Source organism: Triturus cristatus, chromosome 6 (genome assembly GCF_964204655.1).
Source record: "Triturus cristatus chromosome 6, aTriCri1.1, whole genome shotgun sequence".
NCBI lineage: Eukaryota > Metazoa > Chordata > Amphibia > Caudata > Salamandridae > Triturus > Triturus cristatus.
The window spans coordinates 357,821,072-357,842,399 of NC_140589.1; the positions used below are offsets into that span (position 1 = coordinate 357,821,072).

At 43.0% G+C, this 21,328-nt stretch overlaps 1 protein-coding gene across 2 annotated transcripts in view; it reads right to left on the reverse strand.

The window, feature by feature from the left end:
- The window catches only part of RNF144A (ring finger protein 144A), a 109,082-nt gene that overhangs the window by 50,164 nt on the left and 37,590 nt on the right, over positions 1-21,328 (reverse strand). The window contains exons 2-4 of one of the 2 annotated variants that reach the window (XM_085610747.1): positions 11,377-11,522; positions 6,525-6,629; positions 892-952 (exon numbers count right to left, since the gene is read on the reverse strand). In XM_085610747.1, the coding sequence (XP_085466873.1) occupies positions 892-952; positions 6,525-6,629; positions 11,377-11,511 (301 nt within the window). In that variant the 5' untranslated portion in view covers positions 11,512-11,522. The remainder of the gene's footprint in view (positions 1-891; positions 953-6,524; positions 6,630-11,376; positions 11,523-21,328) is intronic. The other variant, XM_085610749.1, reaches the window with a different exon arrangement.

Sequence of the window (21,328 nt, forward strand, 5' to 3'; positions counted from 1 at the left end):
AACCTAAAAAATGATTAAATGCAGATACAATTAAACCAAAAAGTAAACAGTATGTATGCACACAGCTATAAATAAACTTGCCAACATACTCAAAGATTTGACTTTTGTGTGTTGATGAGCGAGTGTTGCTCAAAGACTCCTATAATCCTCTTTTCCTCCCCCAGTTATCAGACAGAGGCATTATACATTCTCAGCCCCACTCTGGTATCTAGATTGGGCCTAGGGCATGTTCTGATGGCTTCGTGTCTACCAAACTTGCCCTGATACGACAGCTTAGATCCCTTTACCAGTGTTTACATATCCTTGTTCCATTGTCAGTTTCTTCATGTCCTACTGCCAGTATTGTCTCAGTGCTGAAATTACCTGTCTCAGTGTCTAAGTCTTCCTGACTTTGTGCCTGTGCCTGCCAGTACCTGTGTCTTTGCCTACATGTTCCAGTGTTCCTGTGCTTTCCAATGTTACTATGTGTACAGGACTCGCAGTGTTTACTAAAGTATATGTCTTCCAATGTCATTTTCACTTTGTGCCTTGCCTTACTGTGTGGGTTTCTCTGATGTGTACTGGCTATGTGCATGTCCGCAAGTGGGCATCGAGTTGCACCAAGCAAGTGTTGAGTGAGGAACTAGACACAATGATGGTGCTGGGAACAGGTGTGGTGCAGAATTTGGACAAGATCATATGGCATGCATAACTAGGTCGAACAGGACTGGCCTAATAATTGGTGCAAAAACATTTGCACTGGGTGATCATCAGTCTTTAGTGATGATTTGATGTTTAGGTTCAAGAAATGTGAATATCAGCTGCATATAGCTTTTGAGTCTAAGATCAATGTCTTATCACACATTACATTTGTAAAAGGTTGGACACCAGAAAAAATAAATATATACTTACCTCTTTCAAACTGTAGTTTCTTATACATCTGCATTATGTCCACTGCAACCATACACTCAATCTATATAAAAAATAAATTATCAAATTAGAAAACAACTTCTGAGATTTATATAGGGGTATAATAGTCTTATGCAATGGCTCACATAATTTATCAGTACATTCTAAATGTGTTACAATTCCTGACCTATTGTAACACAGTGCTTTTAGCCCAGTTGCATCAAGGTGCAAAAAGCAAAGTAAATACCAAGCACTAGTAAAGATAACAGGTCTGGCTGCGACATGTGTTTTTTCTTTTCATTATAAGCATATAAGACAAAGATTTGTTTTCTTTAAAACCCGTCACCTAACATAGGGGCAGTAAGTTTACACTAAAAAAATTTAATAAAAAAAAAATCATTAACTACTGCATATCATTTTAACAGAACAATTTGTATGCTTACTTACACTGTTGTGATTCATATTGGGACAAAGAAAAGTTACTACTAGCTTCGAGTTACGATAATCCGAAGACAGCATAAACACATGAATGGCATAAAATACAAAAAGGATAAAGAATTTAAAGAACATAAACATTTGCAAAGTAAAGTATTGGCCCAACAGCCCTGGCAATGAACAGTATTTCTTTTAAGGTAGGGGTGCATATTTGATCAGGCAAAATACAGTAACTCACAATGCAAGACAATCAATGGCTTAAGTGGCCGAGCCCACTGTTCCATACTGTAGGGGGCAAAGGATGAAAGCAAAATGTTAATTACAGTTTACAATCCAACGGCTGAAGACGGCTGACACACAACACTATGTAGGTATGTAAGCATGCATTTTATTTACAATTTTTATTAAATGGATCTGGCAAGACAGCAAAAGCAGTCTCGAGGTCAGACCTAAAAATGTGACTGCGAGGGCAAATATTAGTAAATTAAGGGGAGCGAAAAAGGATTGCATCTCAGATTCTTGTATTGGTTGCCATATGCTTCAGAATGACATGCTGAGGCGAGGAGATGCGGTGTGTTGGCTGGTGTGGTTTAGAAAGACAGGAAAGCGTGGTCCTGATGACATCAGAGGGGAGTATAGGTAGTGTAGTTTCTAGAATGATGCAGAGCTTTCACATAACCGAAAAAAAGGGTTTGAAGGAGGGGTGTGGTATGAAATGGAACCACATCATACCAGACTATTTATAAACAGACTTTGGTATCAACACAGTCTGAGAAAAAGTAAGGTTTGGGGGAAGAGGTGGGTTAAGGGGGGAGGTAGGAAAGGGGTAAAGGGGCATGAGGAAAAACCAGCAAGCAGAAGCCAACTGGCAATACAACGTTGAGGGCGATCCCGGTCTCTGTTGGTTTTCCAGGCAGTAAGTTGGTAAAAGGTTTTTAAGTCTCACATCATGCAGTTTGTGGGAAAGGAGAAGTAGACTCTAAAACAAGCTGAATGTACACAACGTGGGGGCACCACTTGGGGGTTAGGCCAGCAGCAGGTTCCAGTGAAGGTCCTGGCCAGCTAGGCAGATTTAGGGGAAGGGCCTCTGGAAGCTTGCTTTGTCCCTGTGGTGTCACTTTTATGGTCCTGAGTTCAAGGCAAGCAGATCCAGTCCTTCAGGTTCTTCAGACAGCAGGGCAGTCCTTCTTCGGATTCTTCACAGGTCAAGTAGTGTTCTGAGAAGAGATCTATGGGGTCCACTTTTATGTCCAGTGACACCTCTGCCCAGGATGTGCATTATTTCTGGTCCCAGAGAGCAGAGGCTCTTCACCCAGGGTCCAGAAACATGTCAGTGTCTGGCCGGCTGCCTAAAGCCAGTCAGTGACCACACCAAGGTTGGTAGCGGGCACATCTGAGTGCATGGTTAAATAAATCTCACACTGTCCTCAGTGTGGATTTATTACAAGGAGTTGTTTGGTACCAAACACTCCTGGGTTCAGTGAAGCCATCATGGTGCTGTGGAACTCGAGTGGATGAGTTTCCAGCCTATGTACTCTCTATGGATTCTCTGGCACTTAGAACACTAAGGAATAGACCCTAATTTTATAGGGGCATATCTGCTCATGCAGATGTGCCCACACCTGTGATATAGAGCACCCTGCCTTAGGGCTGGTAAGACCTGCTAGAGGGGACTTAACTATATCTTAGGCGGTGCTAGCTGGAATGGCAAATGCTGCAATGGCAGTCAAAATGGGCTATGTGAGGGGGCCCTAGGGGACCCTCTTCAGTTCCAATGCTCTTTGTACCCAGGTATCTTTTACTAGGGATTTACAGGGGTCTGAATGGTCAACTGTGGGATCGTTTTTAGGGAAGAAGCACTGGCACAGGGAACCGGATTGGCAGGGACCCTGTGCATTGCAATCAAAACCACATCAATGTCCAGGCAAAAAGTGGAGGGCTAACCATGTCAAAAGAAGCACTTTCTCACATGGCTCCCAAACGAAAGAGGATGAAACTAACCTTCCCTTGAAGAGTCTACATCTTTTAAGTGGAAGAACTTGGAAAGGCCATTTCCATTGGCAAGGGCAGTCCCAGGTCTGTGTTCCACTGTAAAGGCCATTCCCTGTAGGGATATGGACCACCTTAGCAGGTTGGGATTCTATCTTGCATCTGTTGTAACCACCTGAGAAGCATGTGGTCTTTCTGAACTAGGAAGTGAGTGCCAAACAGGTATGGCCTCAACTTCTTCGGGACCCAGACCACAGCCAAGACTTACCTCTCAATGGCACTCCAACGCTGCTCTCATGAGAGTAGTCTCCTGCTTATGCAAGCAACAGGAAGGACACGTCCCTCATCATTGGATTGAGCTAGGACTGCACTTATTCTATGCTCAGAGGCATCTGTCTGTACAAGGAACTGCTTGGAGTAATCTGGAGCTTTCAGGACTGGGGCAGAGCACATTACATACTTCTGCCTTTTGAAAGCTCACTGTCCAGTTCACGTTCTTTGGCATCTTCATGGAGGTGAGTTTTGTGAGGGGGGGTCACTATGGACTGGAAATCCTTCATAAACCTCCTGTAATACCCAGTCAGTCCAAGGAAGGCCCTGACTTGGATCTGGGATTTTGCCACTTCCCAGTCCAGAATTCTCTGGATCTTGGGTTGGAGTGGCTGACCTTGGCTCCCACCCACCATGTGAGTTAAGTATACAACCTTTCCCTGCCCTATCTGACATTTGCTTGCCTTGAAAGTGAGGCCTGCACTTCTCAGAGCCTAAAGGACCTTTCCAAGGTAGATCTGGTGATCCTGCCAGGTGGAGCTATAGACAGCAATATCATCTAGATAAGATACACTATAGGATTGCTGCCCAGCAAGGACTTTGTTCACCAACCTCTGAAAGGTGGCAGGGGCATTCCTTCATCCAAAGGGCATCACAGTCAACTGGAAGAACTCACTCAGAGTGGAGAATGCAGAGTTTTCTTTTGCTCCAGGGGTCAGGCCTCTCTGCCAGTACGCTGACGTGAGATAAACGTACTCAGATATGTGGCTGCCCCCAACCTGTCAATTAACTCATCTGCCCTAGGAATTGAATGAGCATCAGTCTTTGTTACAGCATTGAGGCCCCTATAGTCCACAAAAAATGTAATTTCTTTCTTTTTACTCTTGGAGTGAGGGTTGGGTACTAGGGCAACTGGGCTAGCCCAGGGGTTCTCTGAGGATTCAATGACACCCAATCCCAGCATCTTGCTTACTTCAGTTTGGATGCTTTCTCTGACATGATCAGACTGCCTGTAAATTTTGTTTTTGACAGGTATGCTGTCACCAGTGTCCACATCATGGGTATACCAGCTAGTCTGACCAGGGGTCAGAGAGGAGAGCTCAGCATACTGACTTAGGACTTGACTGCAGTCAGCTTGCTATTGGTCAGTGAGGGTGCCAGACAAAGCCACTCCATCCACAGACTCATTGTTGGGATTCCTGGAGAGGAGATCAGGGAAAGGTTTACTCTCAGCTTCCTGTCCCTCATCTGTAAACATAAGCATGGTCACCTCAGTTCCGTCATAATAGGGCTTCAGGCGGTTAACATGAAGCACCCTTTTGGGGTGTTTACAACTACCAAGGTCCTCTAGATAGGTGACCTACCCCTTTCTTCAAGGGCCAGGTAGGGCCCACTCCTCTTATCTTGAAGGACCGTAGGGGCTACTTGATATGCATGTCAGACCTATGCCTAATAGAATTGCCTGTGTTAAACTTTTTTCCAGCTTCTGGCACAACATCAAGAAGGGGATGCAGAAGAACTGGTTCATCTTGAATACAGGACAAATGACTCTGGAAAAGCCACTTCTTTTAGTTCAAACACAGCAGCAACCTTATGAATGTATTAGTCTACACCAGACCATGGGTGGCCTCTACTGTATCACAGTCACCCCTCTAGTCCTTTTCCAAAATCACAGGACATTTACCCTGCAGTAAATGTGGCACCTAAGATCCACAGAACATGATACTCATTGATATCAGTCTCACAACACAATGGGAACTATACTAGCACATCAATTGTAATAGTGAGTGGGTAATTGATCTTTTCACATGCAGGGTTAACTTGGTATTGAGCCATCCAGGAATCGGTCTTCTTCGATTCAGAGAAGAAAGGTGTATGTTGGCCTGTAATTATTTTAAGATAGCAGGAAAAAGAAGGGCGTATTTCAGACTGAGTTATTGGAGCTTCTTTTTGACGATCATGATGCTGGCCCTGTGCTGCTGGACCACAAGTGTGAAATCTCTAAATATAAGGAATAGAGAGGAGCCCACAGTGATCTGGATCCTGGCTCTGAACCTGTGCAGGATGTAGTCTTGATCACAGAAATTTAGGATCCTCACGATAATGTGTCTGGGGAGCCCCAAGTGGGTGATTCCTTGCCGGGAAACGATGTGTCCACTCCACCAAAAGCATTAGCTGTTAGGCCTTGTGAAGAGATCTCCCGTTGAAGATAGGATTCGATGAAGCGAGTTGTGTCCGACCCCTTTCTAATTTAAGTCTTGTTTTCATACAATATTCACCGGTCAAGGAATCAAGAATCGTAAGTAAATTAAGGCCACGTGCAATTCTGATAGCCAGAAGGCTGTTTCAGGACAGAGTCATAGGGTATGCCCTCAAACTAGTACGTTATGAGATCGATGACAGAGGCTCTTGCCAACGTAGGAGTTCCAGCTCAAAGCGCACACCAAAATGAATCCCCCAGAACAGAGGGGAGGGCCAGAAGCTGTGCCCCACGGACACATACAGGACCCAGGGCCCTCAACAATATGCTCCTACATCCACAAGGCTTTAGTGGCGGCTCCCCACAAAACCAGGATGCTGCCGCCACGTACCTAGTGGGGTTTTAGGGAAGCGACTTCATTGCCATCTGGTGAGCAAGAATCCAGGCAAGCTGGTCCACAGTTGAACATCAATCATCTGTGATGCAGGGGGACATTAAGGATCACTGCAACTGATACAGAAAGAGTAAAGTGCCTGCCCTGGAAGCTCATTTAATTTGTCTGCCATCTGAGTTGTTTGGCCAGAAAACACCCCCACACCCCTCTGTTCACCCCCATACAAATCCTCCCTCTACGCTCCCAATTTCCGTTTTTAGAAGGGAATTTGACTAATATAAAACATCCTTAATGTCGGTCATTATTGCTTTAACTAGATCACTAACGAGTTATAGCATTTTTCCTTACCTCATTTTCTTGCAAATGTCCTCTCTTTGCACAGCTAGAGTCTGGACAGCTAATAGCAGTTTCTAAACCTTCTTTGATCAAAATTTCAACATATTGTTTTAAACACTGTTGATGAAACAGACAAAGTTAGCACTAGTACAAAAGTAGATGAATATGTCTTACACATCATAAGTGTTCACTAATTTGAAATCAGTTTTATAGGACAGTTGCTTGGATCTAAAAAGGTAATTATTGTTACAAGCCTTAAATTTAAGGATAGAGCAGGATGAGAGTTATGATCAGAGAATGGTGGGTGCTGACATCAGCACTACCTAAGAATAGGCTTCACTGATAACAACCTAATGAATGGGACAGCTGGTTACAAAAAGATCCCCATAACTGCACTTTAAACCAAACTGGCGCCTCACCAATACTCACTGGCACCATTACAACATCAACCGAATGCTCATTTTTTAGGATGTATCCGGTCAATTAACACCAGTTAGGCACATCCACTTCACCTGTTTTTATTCAGTGCTCTGTTTTTCGCCATTTCAAAATTATTTCTGGATAAAACAACGGCACTTTTTAATTCACTTTTTGCACTCATTACGCTCTTTGAAGGCAACCTGCTCCGCTGTAATCAGGTGTTGTAGCACACCAGAGATGCAGTCCGCATCTCTGGTGGGAATCCTATGATGAAGCATGTCACCAACCAGGTTGGTGAGTGAGGGTTCTTTTACCTAATTATTTTATGAATACACTCTTTTGTTGTTTGATATTGATAAACCATTACAACATCTGCATCCTTTGACAGCTACAATGCACGTTGCAGACATATGGTATAAAAGAGGAGCTGCAGGTTCAGGGAATGTGGCCCATGGCAAAGTAAGACCCTATTGGCCGGTGAACCACTAAACCAGCAGTGCACAGCGTTTGCCCTTGGCCGACCCTGGGGAGCAATGCGTTCATTGCAAACGGTCTTAGCTGCACAGTGGATTTAACTTGCTGTATAAACTTCTTTTCTGTGCTTGTAGAAAGGAAACCAACACTGATTTGTGTATTTTTTTTTAAAAAACATCTTCAGATCTACCAACAAATGAATGAACCTGAATTTGGATCCATGAATCCCACCAGAAAAGAAGTCAAATTCCTGATTTTGTGTGTAGGATGACTGCAGCCAAGATTTTCAGTTAATGCCACTGATTCAGATTGCCAGGATCCTTGTATCCTCAAAGGATCCATGCACCTCAGATCGGACGAGAAAAAGGCCCAGCTTCCAATCAAATTAATTTACCTTCCAAAAATCTTAAGTGAAGATTTGTGCACTGGATACCAAAAGTATGAACATATTGAAGTTTCATTTATATACGTAACCCTTCAAAGCCTCCCCGATACCTTTTTGTAAAGCAAATAAATCAAACTATTTTATTAATTTACACCAAAATAAAAATAGGATCATTGCCTATGTTAAGTCCTAGTTTCAAGGTAATGTGGTGTAATATAGTCCAGCAATTAGTTATAATAAAAAGTTTCCTTTTGCAGTTAACATTGAAAAGACAGCTTTTTAGACCCTTTTTAATCTTCCCTCAGACGGATCTGCACAAAAATCACATGCCAAAACGTTGCCTTTTATGCTGTTTGACTATAAGGTTTTGAGTAGTATTGTCAAATGGCTTATTTGTTATTACAGTGTAACTGACAGTGGCTCTAGTTAAAGGTATTTCACTTTCTCCAAAGGAATGGCACTTTTTAACTCATTAATAACCTCAGTGCTGCTTGATGAAGCCACATTTAACTTTCTGAAACTTTGCTGTACCCATATTGGCTTGAATGTGTTCTGTTGCAACTAAAACAAGCATTGGCAAAGTTAATCGGTCTCGCCTTTGGTGCACCACACATAGGTAAGGCTACAAAATTGTGCACCTGTTTTTTTTTCTTTTTAATTGAAGTTGGGTTGGTAACCAAAAAGGAAAAAAGTGTGAAAGTGTTTTTTTTAAGTGGACAGGAAGCAACATAGTGGCGAGGGTGGAAGCAACAAGGGTAAGCCAGAAGCAACACCAGGGGTGTGCGGGTGAAGTGTGGAAGCAACAGGATGTGCGTTTGGGGGAAGTAACACAGCAGGAGCAGGTGAGGGAAGAATCAAAGGGGCATAGGTGGTATCAAATGGGGGAAAGAGAGCAACATGGAGCTGATCAGGAGAAATGACCTGTATGAGAAGGCAATGTGGGAAAACGGCAGAGAAGCACATAGGTGAGAGAGAACACTGACCATGATGGAAGGGAGGACAAAGAAGCGCACACGGAGGACAGTGGGAAAACACATGCACTATCATAGAAAGCTCAAACCAAAAGAAAAAAGTAGCTCTTGAAAAAGCAAGTAGTGGAAAGACATAGTAATCCATTCCTGCCCCAGGGGTGGGACAAACACAAGAAGAGGAAGGACCAATATGTCGTCTTTTGTTTCACTCCGTGTTACTATGGGGCCCGTTTCAGCCTGAAAGGTCAAATTCTGCAGTTGTGTCACATCAGCAGAGTTCTGCATCAGTACTGTCATCCATATTGGAATGCAAGGTCAGAGACAGGTAGTGACGACAATTTCGAAAATAAGCACTGGCAAAGCCAACAAGTCCCACCTATGCAACAGCTTTTGGCTTTGCCAATGTGTTCTAGCCATGTTGTACACTAGTGAGGCTGCTGTTCAGCATGGCTAAACGTTAGTGGCGTAGAGGAGAGTGGAATGGTGAAGAGTGGAATGGAGTGTTGTGGAGTGGCAGAGTGTGTCGTGTATTGGGGTGGCATAGTGTGGAGTGGCACAAAGTAAAGTGGAAAGGTGCAGAGTGCATTGCCGTAGAGTGTTGCAGAGTATAGTGGCATAGAGTACAATGGCACTGAGTGCAGTTACATTGAATTCAGCAACATACGATACAGCATCGTAGAATGTAGTGGTGAACATTAGAGTGGCGCAGAGTAGAGTGGCGCAGAGTAGAGTGGCGCAGAGTAGAGTGGCGCAGAGTAGAGTGGCGCAGAGTAGAGTGGCGCAGAGTGCAGTGGCGCAGAGTGCAGTGGCGCAGAGTGCAGTGGCGCAGAGTGCAGTGGCGCAGAGTAGAGTAGCTTTGAGTAGAGTAGCTTCGAGTGGTGTAGAGTAGCAGGGAGTAGAGTAGAACAGCATAGAGTGGTGCAGAGTAGAGCATAATGCGGTAAAGTACAGTGGCACAGAGTGCAGTGGCGTAGAGTGGAGCAGGGTACAGTGGAGTAGCGTACAGTGGAGTAGAGTAGAGCGGTGGAGATTGCAGTGTTGCAGAGTAGACTAACAGTGCAGTGGTGTAGAGTGTAGTAGAGTGGTGCAGAGAGCAGAGGCCTACAGAGTTGAATGTTACAGAGGAAAGTGCATTGGCTTAGTGTATTGGCATAGAGTGCAGGGGAATACAGTGCAGTGTTGCAGAGCAGCGTAGAGTACAGTTGTGTAGAGTGGAGTTGTGCAGAGTAGATTGGTGTAGCCTAGACTGGAGCAGTGCAGAGTCCAGTGGTGTAGAGTAGAGTGGTGAAGAGTGTATTGACACAGAGTAGAGTAGTACATGATAGAGTAGTGAGGCGTAGTGTGAAGTGGCATAGAATGCAGTGGTGTAGAGTGGAGTGGTGCAGAGGTGCAAGTGGGTACAGTGGTGTGGAGTGGTGAAAGAGTGGAGTGGCGTAGAGTGGAGTATACATGGAATGGTAGCACACTGCCAATACAGACAACACAACAACACATTTTCAATTGAAATGGCCCAAGCATTTGCACAGACATACAGTTTTACTAATAAAACTATAGTGCACACATGAAAATGTGTGGAAATTGCGTCACCTAGTGTAATGACTTGTTTTGATCATATGAAAGTATTTGTTTCCAACACACTTCAGAAATAACAAAAAATGTGCTTCACTTGTGATCCTAATTCTGATGAAATTCTGAAATACTTACACAGTTCATTTTAATAATTTTGTGTGCTAGAAAACACTTCTGTCCAACCCCCAGTCCCCAGCAAGATGGTCACATAAATCCTCTCACTTTGTCAGAGAAGTCAGAGAAAGTCAGAGAAAGAAAAGTAAACAAGCGCCCTTGGAAGACAGCGCCTGACATTTGACCTCAGTTTTTGAATGTACACTAACTGGTAGAAGAGAAAAATATGATTTAAAGGCCTGTTTACAAAAAGGGACCTTGTGAAAGAATACAGTAACCACGCTTTAGGCAACGGGAATGACGAACTGAACCTGGAGAGTCTAAGATAAATAAAGCCAGCAAATAGGAAGCCAGAAAGTGTGAGTTACAAACTACAAAACCAATGATAATCAAAGGGCGGAATGTATTCCTAGGTCAACTTTCTGCAAGTCCCCAAGATGTCTTTAGCACACAAGACAGCTGTGCCGTGTGGTAGACTGCGGCTTAAGCAGTCAAATGCAGCAAATCTCTCAAGGAAAAATAAAATCACTGCATTACAGTACCCTTCTTTAGCAACAGAGAGCTCAGGAAAAGAAACTAATCTTGGAAAGATTAACCACACCCACTAAACTTCCTTTAGTTTTATGTATACTTTCCTTTAAAAATGATTGCAATGTAAGTTTTAAAATAAAAACTCTAAAAACAGCTATATTTACAGGCTTACAATTATATCGTACAGAGCACAGAAGTGATGTCATTGCTAACAGGACAGAGCAATGATTTCAACAGACACCATAGCAGTAAAATTCCTTCTGAATGTATCAAGAAATATAGCTTACTGTCAGCATGTATCAGGCTTTGGACTAATGACTTTAGCTAATACTTCACATATGCAGTATAATATGCTATATATGTTTAAAGTCCATAAGAATGGGAAGAATTTCGTACTAACCAGAGTACAGAAGATGCATTGGCATTGTGATATTGTTGTCATTTGCTCCCCTGGATATTCCCCAAGGCAAAGCTTGCAAGACACCAAAGGGTCAAGAGCCAAATCCCAGGTTGGCCTGTACCTTGCTGTGGTCATTGCAATGTAGTCTGCAACAATTAAAATGAAGATATGTTAAACAGTAGCATAACAGTTTATTTGAGCAATCGCAATGGGCTTCAACACAATATTTCCAAGACACTACATTAAGAAAGGCATATTCAGTGAAAAAACAGAAAGGTTAAAGGGACGGTATAGTGAGGTAAAAATGCCAGTCATAATATGACATTATAAACCCTAAACATTCTGAAATTCAATTTGCCAGTTATAGTTCAGAGAGCCTACTATAACTTGCGCCCCCACCATGCATTGCTTTTGACCTGATATTAAATCATTCATGACATGTTCACTGATAACGTCATCCAATGAATGTGACCGTTTGTTACACACTTCTAATACTGGAAGGTATTTAAACAAGGCACATTTAGACCTAATTTTCTATAGCCTCTGTCCTGCTAATGGGTGCAAGCTTTTGCAACATGCTTGGCCTTCTAATAGGTGTTAGGTGTGTAAAGGGAGTCAGCTCTCTGTGATTAGTTATTCATAGGCTGAAGACAATGCGCAGGAGAGATTTGGGTCTCTCGCTCCCACAAGAGGAATGCAATCTGAAAAGTTTTGCTACAAGATGAAGGTTGTGCATGGCAGGTGCTTACTCTCCTAAGGAGCCTTGGCTGTCTAGTGGGAGTGGGCTCTGCATGAGAAATGCATAGGAGTGAAAAGTGCTACTTGCCCAACCATGTGTGTTTGATTGCCCACAAGATGTTAGCTATCTGCAAACTTTTCAGTACAGGGTACAGGATATGCATAGCAGAGTTTTCACCACCTAAGTAGCATTGGGTGTCTAGCAGGAGCAGGCTTTTCCACTAAGGGTTTCTGCAAAGAGTGTAGGAAGTTCGCAGATGTTATATACATAGAGAAAATCGTTGTAAAGGGTATTTTAGTGAAGGGAGGGCATTGCAAGAGTACAGCTGTGCCTTTTGTTTGCAGATATAGCACAGTTTGACTCTTTCAGGGTGACGTGTTGTTCCAATTCTAACCAAATCTAGTCCTCTGTACTGTACTAATCTTATAGGTGTGTGCTGCACCTGAGATTCTATAACGAAGAATACCGGTTTGTAGGGTGAATGCATTATAAATAGAAAAACTGTTCTGCTGAGCAAAGGCTGTGCATACTAGTGGCTTGTCCAGCAAAAGAAACTTGGGTGTCTGAAGGGAGTGGGGTATTATTGAAGAGCCGTACAAAGGGCAAACGCTGAGTTTAGCAGGGGCTTGGCCACCCATGGGCATTGGGTTTGTGGAAGGAGTAAGCTCTCCATAAAGAACTGGGCAAAATACAAAGGCTCTGCATAGTTGGGGCTTGGCCATGTAATGGGGCTTGTGTGTGTGGAAGGGCTGCCCTCGCAATAAAGAGCTGTGCAGAGGGCAACAGGAATCAGGTGGGCAAGCCCTTACTACTACAGCCTTCGCCCTCTGCAGTATCTGCCATAATGGTAAGTGACATTAAAGGGGAAGCAGCAGCATTGGCGGTACTTGGAGAGAACAGGACTGCAAGTTAACAAAACTTATTGAGGAAACCTATGCAACAATAGGTAGATAATTGAGGGGCCAGACCCAGTAAACCACAAATTAAGAGTAAGTCTGAAAAGGATAACTCAAAGAAGGCACCAGATTCTTCCTCTAGGAAGAAGTGGGATAATAAGAAACAAAGAAAAAACTACCTTGCAGGGCAGATAACAACAGGCCACCAAAAAGCAACATAATCTGTGGAACCATGATATAACACGGTTGACAGGTATCAGGATACTGATACATGGTCATCTTGCTTCTTTCAAGAGTCATCCTAAAAATCCCGAGAGTGAGGTGGATGATCAGAGCGCTGATTAGAAGAGTAAGTGAAACAAAGAAGGAATACCAATACTAACTACTGGAGAATAACAAGCATTGGCATAGCCAATAGGTCTCTCTTTTGGAACCTTATAAGTATTTAGTTATGCAGTACCATATCTTTGGTGCAACAACATCAACTGTTGCACGTCTACACACTTATAAGGTCCCAAAGGCGAGCCCTATTGGCTATGCCAATGCTTGTTGGCTCAGTTCGCACCATAGAAATACCATATACTTACATCTATACAGAAAGAGGAACAATAGGAAAGGCATACATAACATGGCTTCTCCTCCCTGTCCAAAATGTAAAAGCTTACATTGCCTTCAGCCAACTAACTCCACCACCCTCAGTGCTTTTTGTCCATTCGCTTGTCAAAGTTGTACTCTCTGGTCTCCATCAAAACAGAGAGCCAGTGGTGGACAAACAACCTCTAAGTGAGGCCTGTCAGAGCACTGGAATATCTTTATGGTGCAGCAGTAGTGGGAAACAACTTTTGTTACCCAGTTAGCGGTGAATAATCAAATTGTGAGTAAGTTATTCACGATGAGAGCCATGCATAACATTTGCTTTGACTTACATTGACTTATGCAAGCTGTAGCTTCCAGCTAGAACAGTTCAGGATTGTAATGGTACAGCTGAAGCAATGTTTTAAAAATCTTCCTTGTATGGTTTTGAGGGTACACCACAGCCAGCATATGAAATCTATCTTTAGATCACTGGTACTCTTTTAGGACATATCATATTGGCCTTATTAAGAAGTCATGTACACCAATTAGAATTGACCATTGCTAATATAGGGTAGAAAGTAAGCATTTGGAAGTGTTTAGCTGCCTCAGTAGAATTCCAAGACAAGTATGCCCATTCATCGAGTCATAAAAAAAATGGGCGACCACAGAAAAAGATGGACATTTCAACAGAAGGCATTAAAAAACGAGCTAGTTACTATGAAAATCTACTTTGTTCTACCTTTAATGAAACTATATTTGCAGTGGGGATTTCTTACAGGGTCTTATAATGTACTAGAGTTTCCTCTAAAAGCAATTTCCAACTCGGCCAGAGAGAATTTTCATATTGTTAAATCACTCATCGAGCCCAGACCTGATAGATCTGTACCCGAAAACATGGTAGCACAGTGTAATGATCTAGACAATTTAAAAATATATATAACAGATAACTGTCATTGTGGTGTGGGAGCTAAGAGCCCACATAATGCCAATGGTCAGGGCAGGAATTGCTCTTGTTATCCACAATCACTCAGTGCAATAATTGGCAGGTGTTTTTACCCCATTTTTAAATATATCTATATATTAGTTTACAAACATTTGGAACCTAGCGGTCCATAGGAATGATCTTAGGGGAGCTTACATATTTGAAATGTAGGATGTCAATAGGGAGAGTGTGGCAAGATGATATGACACACACAGAGTGACAGCTGCAGTGTAGAATAACCACCATAACTGGCTCTCATACAGCACTTCCTATTACACTACTGTTGTTTCTATGCAGTAAGCTCAAGGTGTTAATTTTATTACTTCCATTGGTACTCAGATTAACAACATCAGAAGGGAGGGAAAGCTGCGTCAACCTTGCTGGGATTCAAACTCATAACCGGCAGCTCACAGCAGATGTCAGCAGTGAGCATGAACTTACTTAGCCATACTCGTACATATCCAAGTCACTGGACGCATTTGACTGCTGAAGTGGATGAATCAAAAGTCAATAAGGCCTTCATAAAAGGCTAATAATGAGACCAGCCAGTTGCTTGCTTAGCCGTCATTTTGTTGCAGGTTTATACCCGAAGAGCAGTATCCCTAATAAACCAATCGTATGAATTTTGACTGGCCTAGTTGTTTATGAGAAGAGCACCTAACTTATCAAAGCCTCATTGTTACGAAAGCCCTTTTTTTCACTCTGCATGAACAAGTTGTCCCAGTAGATGCGACGGCATCTTTTGCTGAAAAGGCAGTGCGTGTGCTCATGCTTAACAAGCCCGGGAGTGGTGTGCGCGCTCTAAAAGGATTTTTTTTTAAAAGCATGGTGAAGGTGCATGCGTGCACAGCCTGCTCTTTTTCAAAGCACATACTCGAGCTTGTGGTGCACCGCTGCGCACTCCCGCAAGGTGTAGGCAGTCACAAGCACGAATATGTGCTTTGAAAAAGAGCTGCACTACGGCTAAAGGTAACAACTTTCTGCAGGGTTGGATTCCTGCAACTCAAAAGTCTCTCCTGACCCTTCCTTGATTAACAGTTAAAAATGAACTGGTCACGAACACAAGTGTCTACGTGTGACCAAATTTGCAAGTTGTACCTAGCAGGGCTGACACATATTCCTCCACCTTCCCCTCTGGTTGTTTACGCTTGCAGAAAATATGGCGTTCAAGCAAGATGCTAGGCTCATCCGAGAACTGTTTGTGTAGCCTTGTAATAGCCTCCAGATAAACATTCCACTGACCATCTACAGATGGTGCGGGTATAGGCGGTAGGCTGTCAAAAACCTGTTGAGCAGTGCGACCAATGCTTCCAAATAATAAGGCAAATTTGCATGCAGGACTGTAACCATTAGCATCTATGGCAACCAGATGATTTTCAAATAACCTAAACCACTGAATCCATTTCATGAGTGGGCTCTCACGTTGATCTAGAAAAGGAGGTGGCTGTGTAATTTGCTGTGGAGTGGTCATGACATAAATGCACAATTAATAAACTGTACAAATAAACGCTGCAGCTGCCAACAATACTTTAACAAGCAACACAGAACGAATAAATCAATTACACAATAATGCTTCAAATGTACATCAGTGTCTGAGTAAGGACTCCAATCGATAAAATAGGCAGCTACCTGCATTGCAAGGAATTTAAGGTGAGGATCGTGGTATGCCGAAAAGTCGGTGTGTTGATAAAATAAACTACTATGCATCGCCAAATGATATATATATATATATATATATATTATCTACTGGCGGTCGCCAGTAGATAGTTATAGTTAGGACCCTGTTTCCATAGGAAATCCGCAACATTCTATTTGGAATAACTTTGGCGCCGGTTGACGAATCCTCGCGAAATTTTCAAAATAGGTGGGGCGCTACGCTCCACTCCTACCCTGAAAGTCTCGGGGGGATTCGTCAAGCGGGGGCTGAGAAAAAAGGGGGGTCCCAAAACGCGTTTTTCCCATGCATTTTTCCATAGGACCTTTAGACACAGCTACAGCCCGAACGGCCGAACAGAGTTACTTGAAATTTGGCAGAGAGGTAGTCTACAGGTCAAGGAAGTGCCTTTTGCAGGTCTGGTGTAAATCTGTTCAGTATGTCCTGAGAAAATAGCATTTAAAAGCATATATATATGTGGGCGGAGCCTAACCACACATCTCATCCTGAGATCTGATTGGCTGTCAGCACTTCATCCAAGAAGTGTTGGCAGCCATCTTGGGACCAATATACATGATAGCACCTCATTAAAAAGCATTGCAGTTAATAGAAGGTTTTAAGACTTTAGTTACATTATAAATCATTTGTTGATGGTACCATACTCATTTTAGGAATTGTGGTATGTTCTAAGGTGATTTTACCATGTGAAAAAGCCTTCTGCTGGGATATCATGATTGAGAGAAAAATATTTTCTCATGCTTTTACCACAGAGGTTTGGAAGGTGATCTATAAGCTAAACTGAGAGCTTATTTTCTGTAAATTCACATTATCTTTCTCAGTCATGTGAGAATGAAGTCTGACATTCTCAGTAAAACATGTACATCCAACAAGGGCAGAGACTGTCAGTTGATTCCTTTGTGTTCTACTGCAGCTTCCCAGAGTGTTCCAAAGAACTACTAGAGCGCTAACAGTCCTACTTATGATAAACGTATGGCACACCTGAAGCCATCTTGCTTGGATTAAAGTGGTAACTCTTAAAACATTTAATTTAAAAAGGAACAAAATGAGGGGGTTCATTTTTCCATAAAAAGTATGATTAGTGCTGCAGAAAGAAAAATTAGGGCACATTTTGAGTGACTTCTCAAATCCTCTTCTATTTCATTAAAACATTCTGACATGCAGACTGAAACATGCACTTTCAATACCAGCATCAGTTTTCCCCGGTGAGCAGTAGCTTTACTACAGTGATCTAATGAGCAAAAAGAGTGCTAACATTCTGAATTTATGGCAAATGTGTGACACATCTGAATGCCTTCTTGATGGAATCAAAGTAAAAAACTGAAAGTATTTCCTACTGAGGAGACTGCAGTAAATGAGGAAATTAGGAAACTTCATAACAAATAAGTCTCCCAAGATGGCCACCAGAGACAAAAGAGCCCAAATGTAGCCCAAATATCACCCAGATGTAGCCCAAGTATAGCCCAATGACAGAATGTCCCAGAATGTTCTTAAAAACAACTAGAGCGCTTACTGTCTTCATTATGACAAAAGTATGGCATACCTGAAGCCATCTTGATTGGAATAAACTGGTAACACTTAAAACATTTAATTTAAAAAGGAACACAATGAGGGGGTTCATTTTGCCACAGAAATTATGATTGATGCTGAAGAAAGAAAATGAGAGCACATTTTGAGTGACTTCTCAAATCCTCTTCTATTTCATTAAAAAATTCTGACATGCAGACTGAAACATGCACTTTTAATACCAGGAGCAGACTTCCATGGTGAACAGTAGTTTTACTACAGTGATCTAATGAGCAACTAGAGTGCTAACATTAAGAATTTATGGCAAATGTGTGACATATCTGAATACCTTCATGAGGGAATAAAAGTAAAAAACTGAAAGCATTTCCTACTGAGGAGACTGCAGTACATGAGGAAATTAGGAAACTTCATAACAAATAAATCTCCCAAGATGGCCACCGGAGACAAAAGAGCCCAAATGTAGCCCAAAATCACCCAGATGTAGCCCAAATATAGCCCAATGACAGAAGTGTGCAAAACACTTATTATTTTGTGTTTTTGCAGTGTTATATAGTGCAGACTTGTCAGGTATTGGAGTGCTTTACATGAGCATTAGTTACATCACACAAGAACAAATTCATTTTGGTTGTAGACATGGGGAGACTAAGTGATTTGACCAGAATCACAGAATGTCGAGCTGAAGCAGAAACTTCAACCTGGTTCCCCAGTTGCAAAGTCTGCAGTTCTGGAAGTAACACCACATCCTCTCCCCTAAGTGCAACATTTAATCAAGTGTTCAACTGGATAAAAAAACATAAAGATAACAAATAATTTAAAAGTGCTTTGTCGCTATTTGAAAACTCAGAAAATATGTCCTTATTTTAGTCTTTTAGAGCACTAACCATAATTTTGATGCCAATAAGACCCTCTCATATATGTAATTTCTAAAGGAAATGCTCTAGGTATTACAGTTTTGATTACATCAAGATCATGTCAGGCGTTCCACACTTTTGTAATAAATATAGAATGTTAGCAATCTAGTTGTTCATTAGGATACTGTTGAGAGGCAGAGGCCAGGGGCACGGACTCTGAAAATTGAAGGCAGGTAGGAGGGTGCAAAGGCAACAATTTAACCACACTGAGCAGGCAGGAAGGGCCATGGAAGCACAACAGACTATGGAGGGCAGTGGAAAGGGGGGCAGGGGCAACAAACCAACAATACAGGACTTGCAAGAGAGGCTGTTGGAGGGAAGATCTATTACGGGTCAAGGAAGCTAGGGGCGGTCCCCAGAGCCCCGGGAGCCACCACAGAACTGAGCAGGAGAGTGAGTCAGGGACAAAAGGGGCACCTTAATTTGAGCCGGGGTACCTAGGAACGCTTGCTCCAAAAATGAAGAAAACAGACATATGAGACATGGAATTGGAGGCAGAATACAATGGCAGTTTAATGAGAATATGCAACTTCAAAGAAACCGCAGAATAGAGACATAAAGTACAAAATACAGAATCCAGATAATCATACAGCTGTCATGATATTCTCTGTATCTCAATTAATGTACTGACAGAGAGAAAGAGAAAACACATCTATAAATGCATCATGAGAAACAAGTTACACCAAGGAAAATGTTACCTAGGAACACTCACGTTTACTCTTAGAGCAAGCATTCCTGCAATTACAATACAAAATCTTTTAAATGCAAAAGTAAAGAGAACAATGGTTAAACATAACATGACATTTCATATAGGTAAAATAGAATAAGATACTTCAAGCAAAGCAGAGCAAGACATTTTAAGCAAAGGAAGACAAGAGCTCCCAGCTCTTGGGGAAAACCTGCACAGCCTGTTAACCTACATACAGACGGCGAGGTAGTCCGTCGATATCTGTGGGTGCTTCCTTTTTATATCATTTTGTGGGCTCCTTTGCACGCTACATCTACCTACGTATGCTACCCAAAAGCTTTGTCTGCAGATTTTACCAGACATTTCGTCATTTACCCACTTAATGCTGACAATGGACTGGGTGAAAAGGTCAGTCTCTCAGGCCAATCGCTTATCGTAAGTTCCATAGAGCAAGCAGAAAATAATGGGTATTGTACGGGAATTCAATATATTCATGTATAAAATCTCCTCAGTTCTCCTAACTTGACGCTCTGTGGTTGCCACTTCCTTAAAAGCGGGAAACCTGCCCAGGTAGCAAGTACCAGTCCAGGATGCAGCCTACTGTATGTCGACAGCTTCAGGGGGATGTTGAACTTTGATACCGAGCACGGAGCACTCGGGTAGGGTGGGGGCTACTAGTTTGGAGCAGAAGGCCTCGCAGACCTGCCTTCAGACTGCTATACACTAAAATTGCAGAGCTATGGTCAATTTAACAAAGAGGCCTACATATTGAACAGAAGGGCCTACACAGGGGTTTTATGCTGGCTGAGTGGTAAGGATGTCTCAGGATAATTATATAGCAACACAGGACCCGCTGGTCAATTTAATACGGCCTACAAATGCGGCTGGCAGGGCAAGGACAAGGGTCTCATACTTGAGGTGTGGACAGAACGGGCCAGGGGCCCCCTGTGATACAAAATCTACCCTCCTTCAAGGCTTTGGCAATGTAATAGACCATTGTGGGCAGAAGGAAGAGGCAATGGTAGTACAACCATACATGCCAACAGACCCGATTCAGCCAGGAAATGTCCAATGTTTTTAAGCTCAAATGGGCTTTATTTGATCTGTCTCCTGTCTACAATATCCTCTTTTTCAATGTAACTCAAAGGGGAAAATCAATACCCCAGTTTTTTTTCAAAATCTCCCTCTTACCAAGTTCAAAATGTTCGCAAGTATGGTACATTGGATCATGGAAGGAAATGGGATAGGGACATAGACTTGGATAACAGAGGACAGGAGGGACATGGAGAGGTGCACCAAACTGACCCTGCAGGGCAGGCATCAGGGTTTGCAGCAGCACAATACACCACACAGGGCATGCAGGACGGGAGTGCAGCACAAAAATCCATAGAAAGCAAGAGGGAGGGGACAGGACCATGCACATGGACAACAGAGAACAGAGGGGCAAGAGGCAATGGTAGCTAGCTGACCATAATGGACAGAGAGGAGAGAAAGCTGCAGCATAACAGACCATAAAGGGCAGGAGGGACGGATCAGGGGCATTACAATGGAACAGACAAGCCAGGAGGGAGGGAGTAGGGGTCTGCACATGTAAACAGAGGGCTGGGGGCAAGGGGGCAGGGCAGGAGCAGCAAGATAGCCATGAAGGTCAGGCAGGATGGGCACTAGAAGCAAGACACACCATGAAGAGCAACAGTGAGACTGTGATGGCATACACACAGACCGTGGAGGGAAGGTGGGAGGGGGTCAGGGGCAGCTAACTGACCACACAGGGAAGGTGGGAGGGGCCATGGCAGCACAGAAGACCATGCATGGCAAGTGGGAGGGTTAGTGGCAGCACAATGGCTATGATGGGCAAGAAGGAGGGTGCAGGGGCATGCACAAAGGACGATGGAGGATAGAAGGGAGGGTCAGGACCTGTGCACAGACAAGAAAGTTCAGGGGAAGGGACCTCACAACAG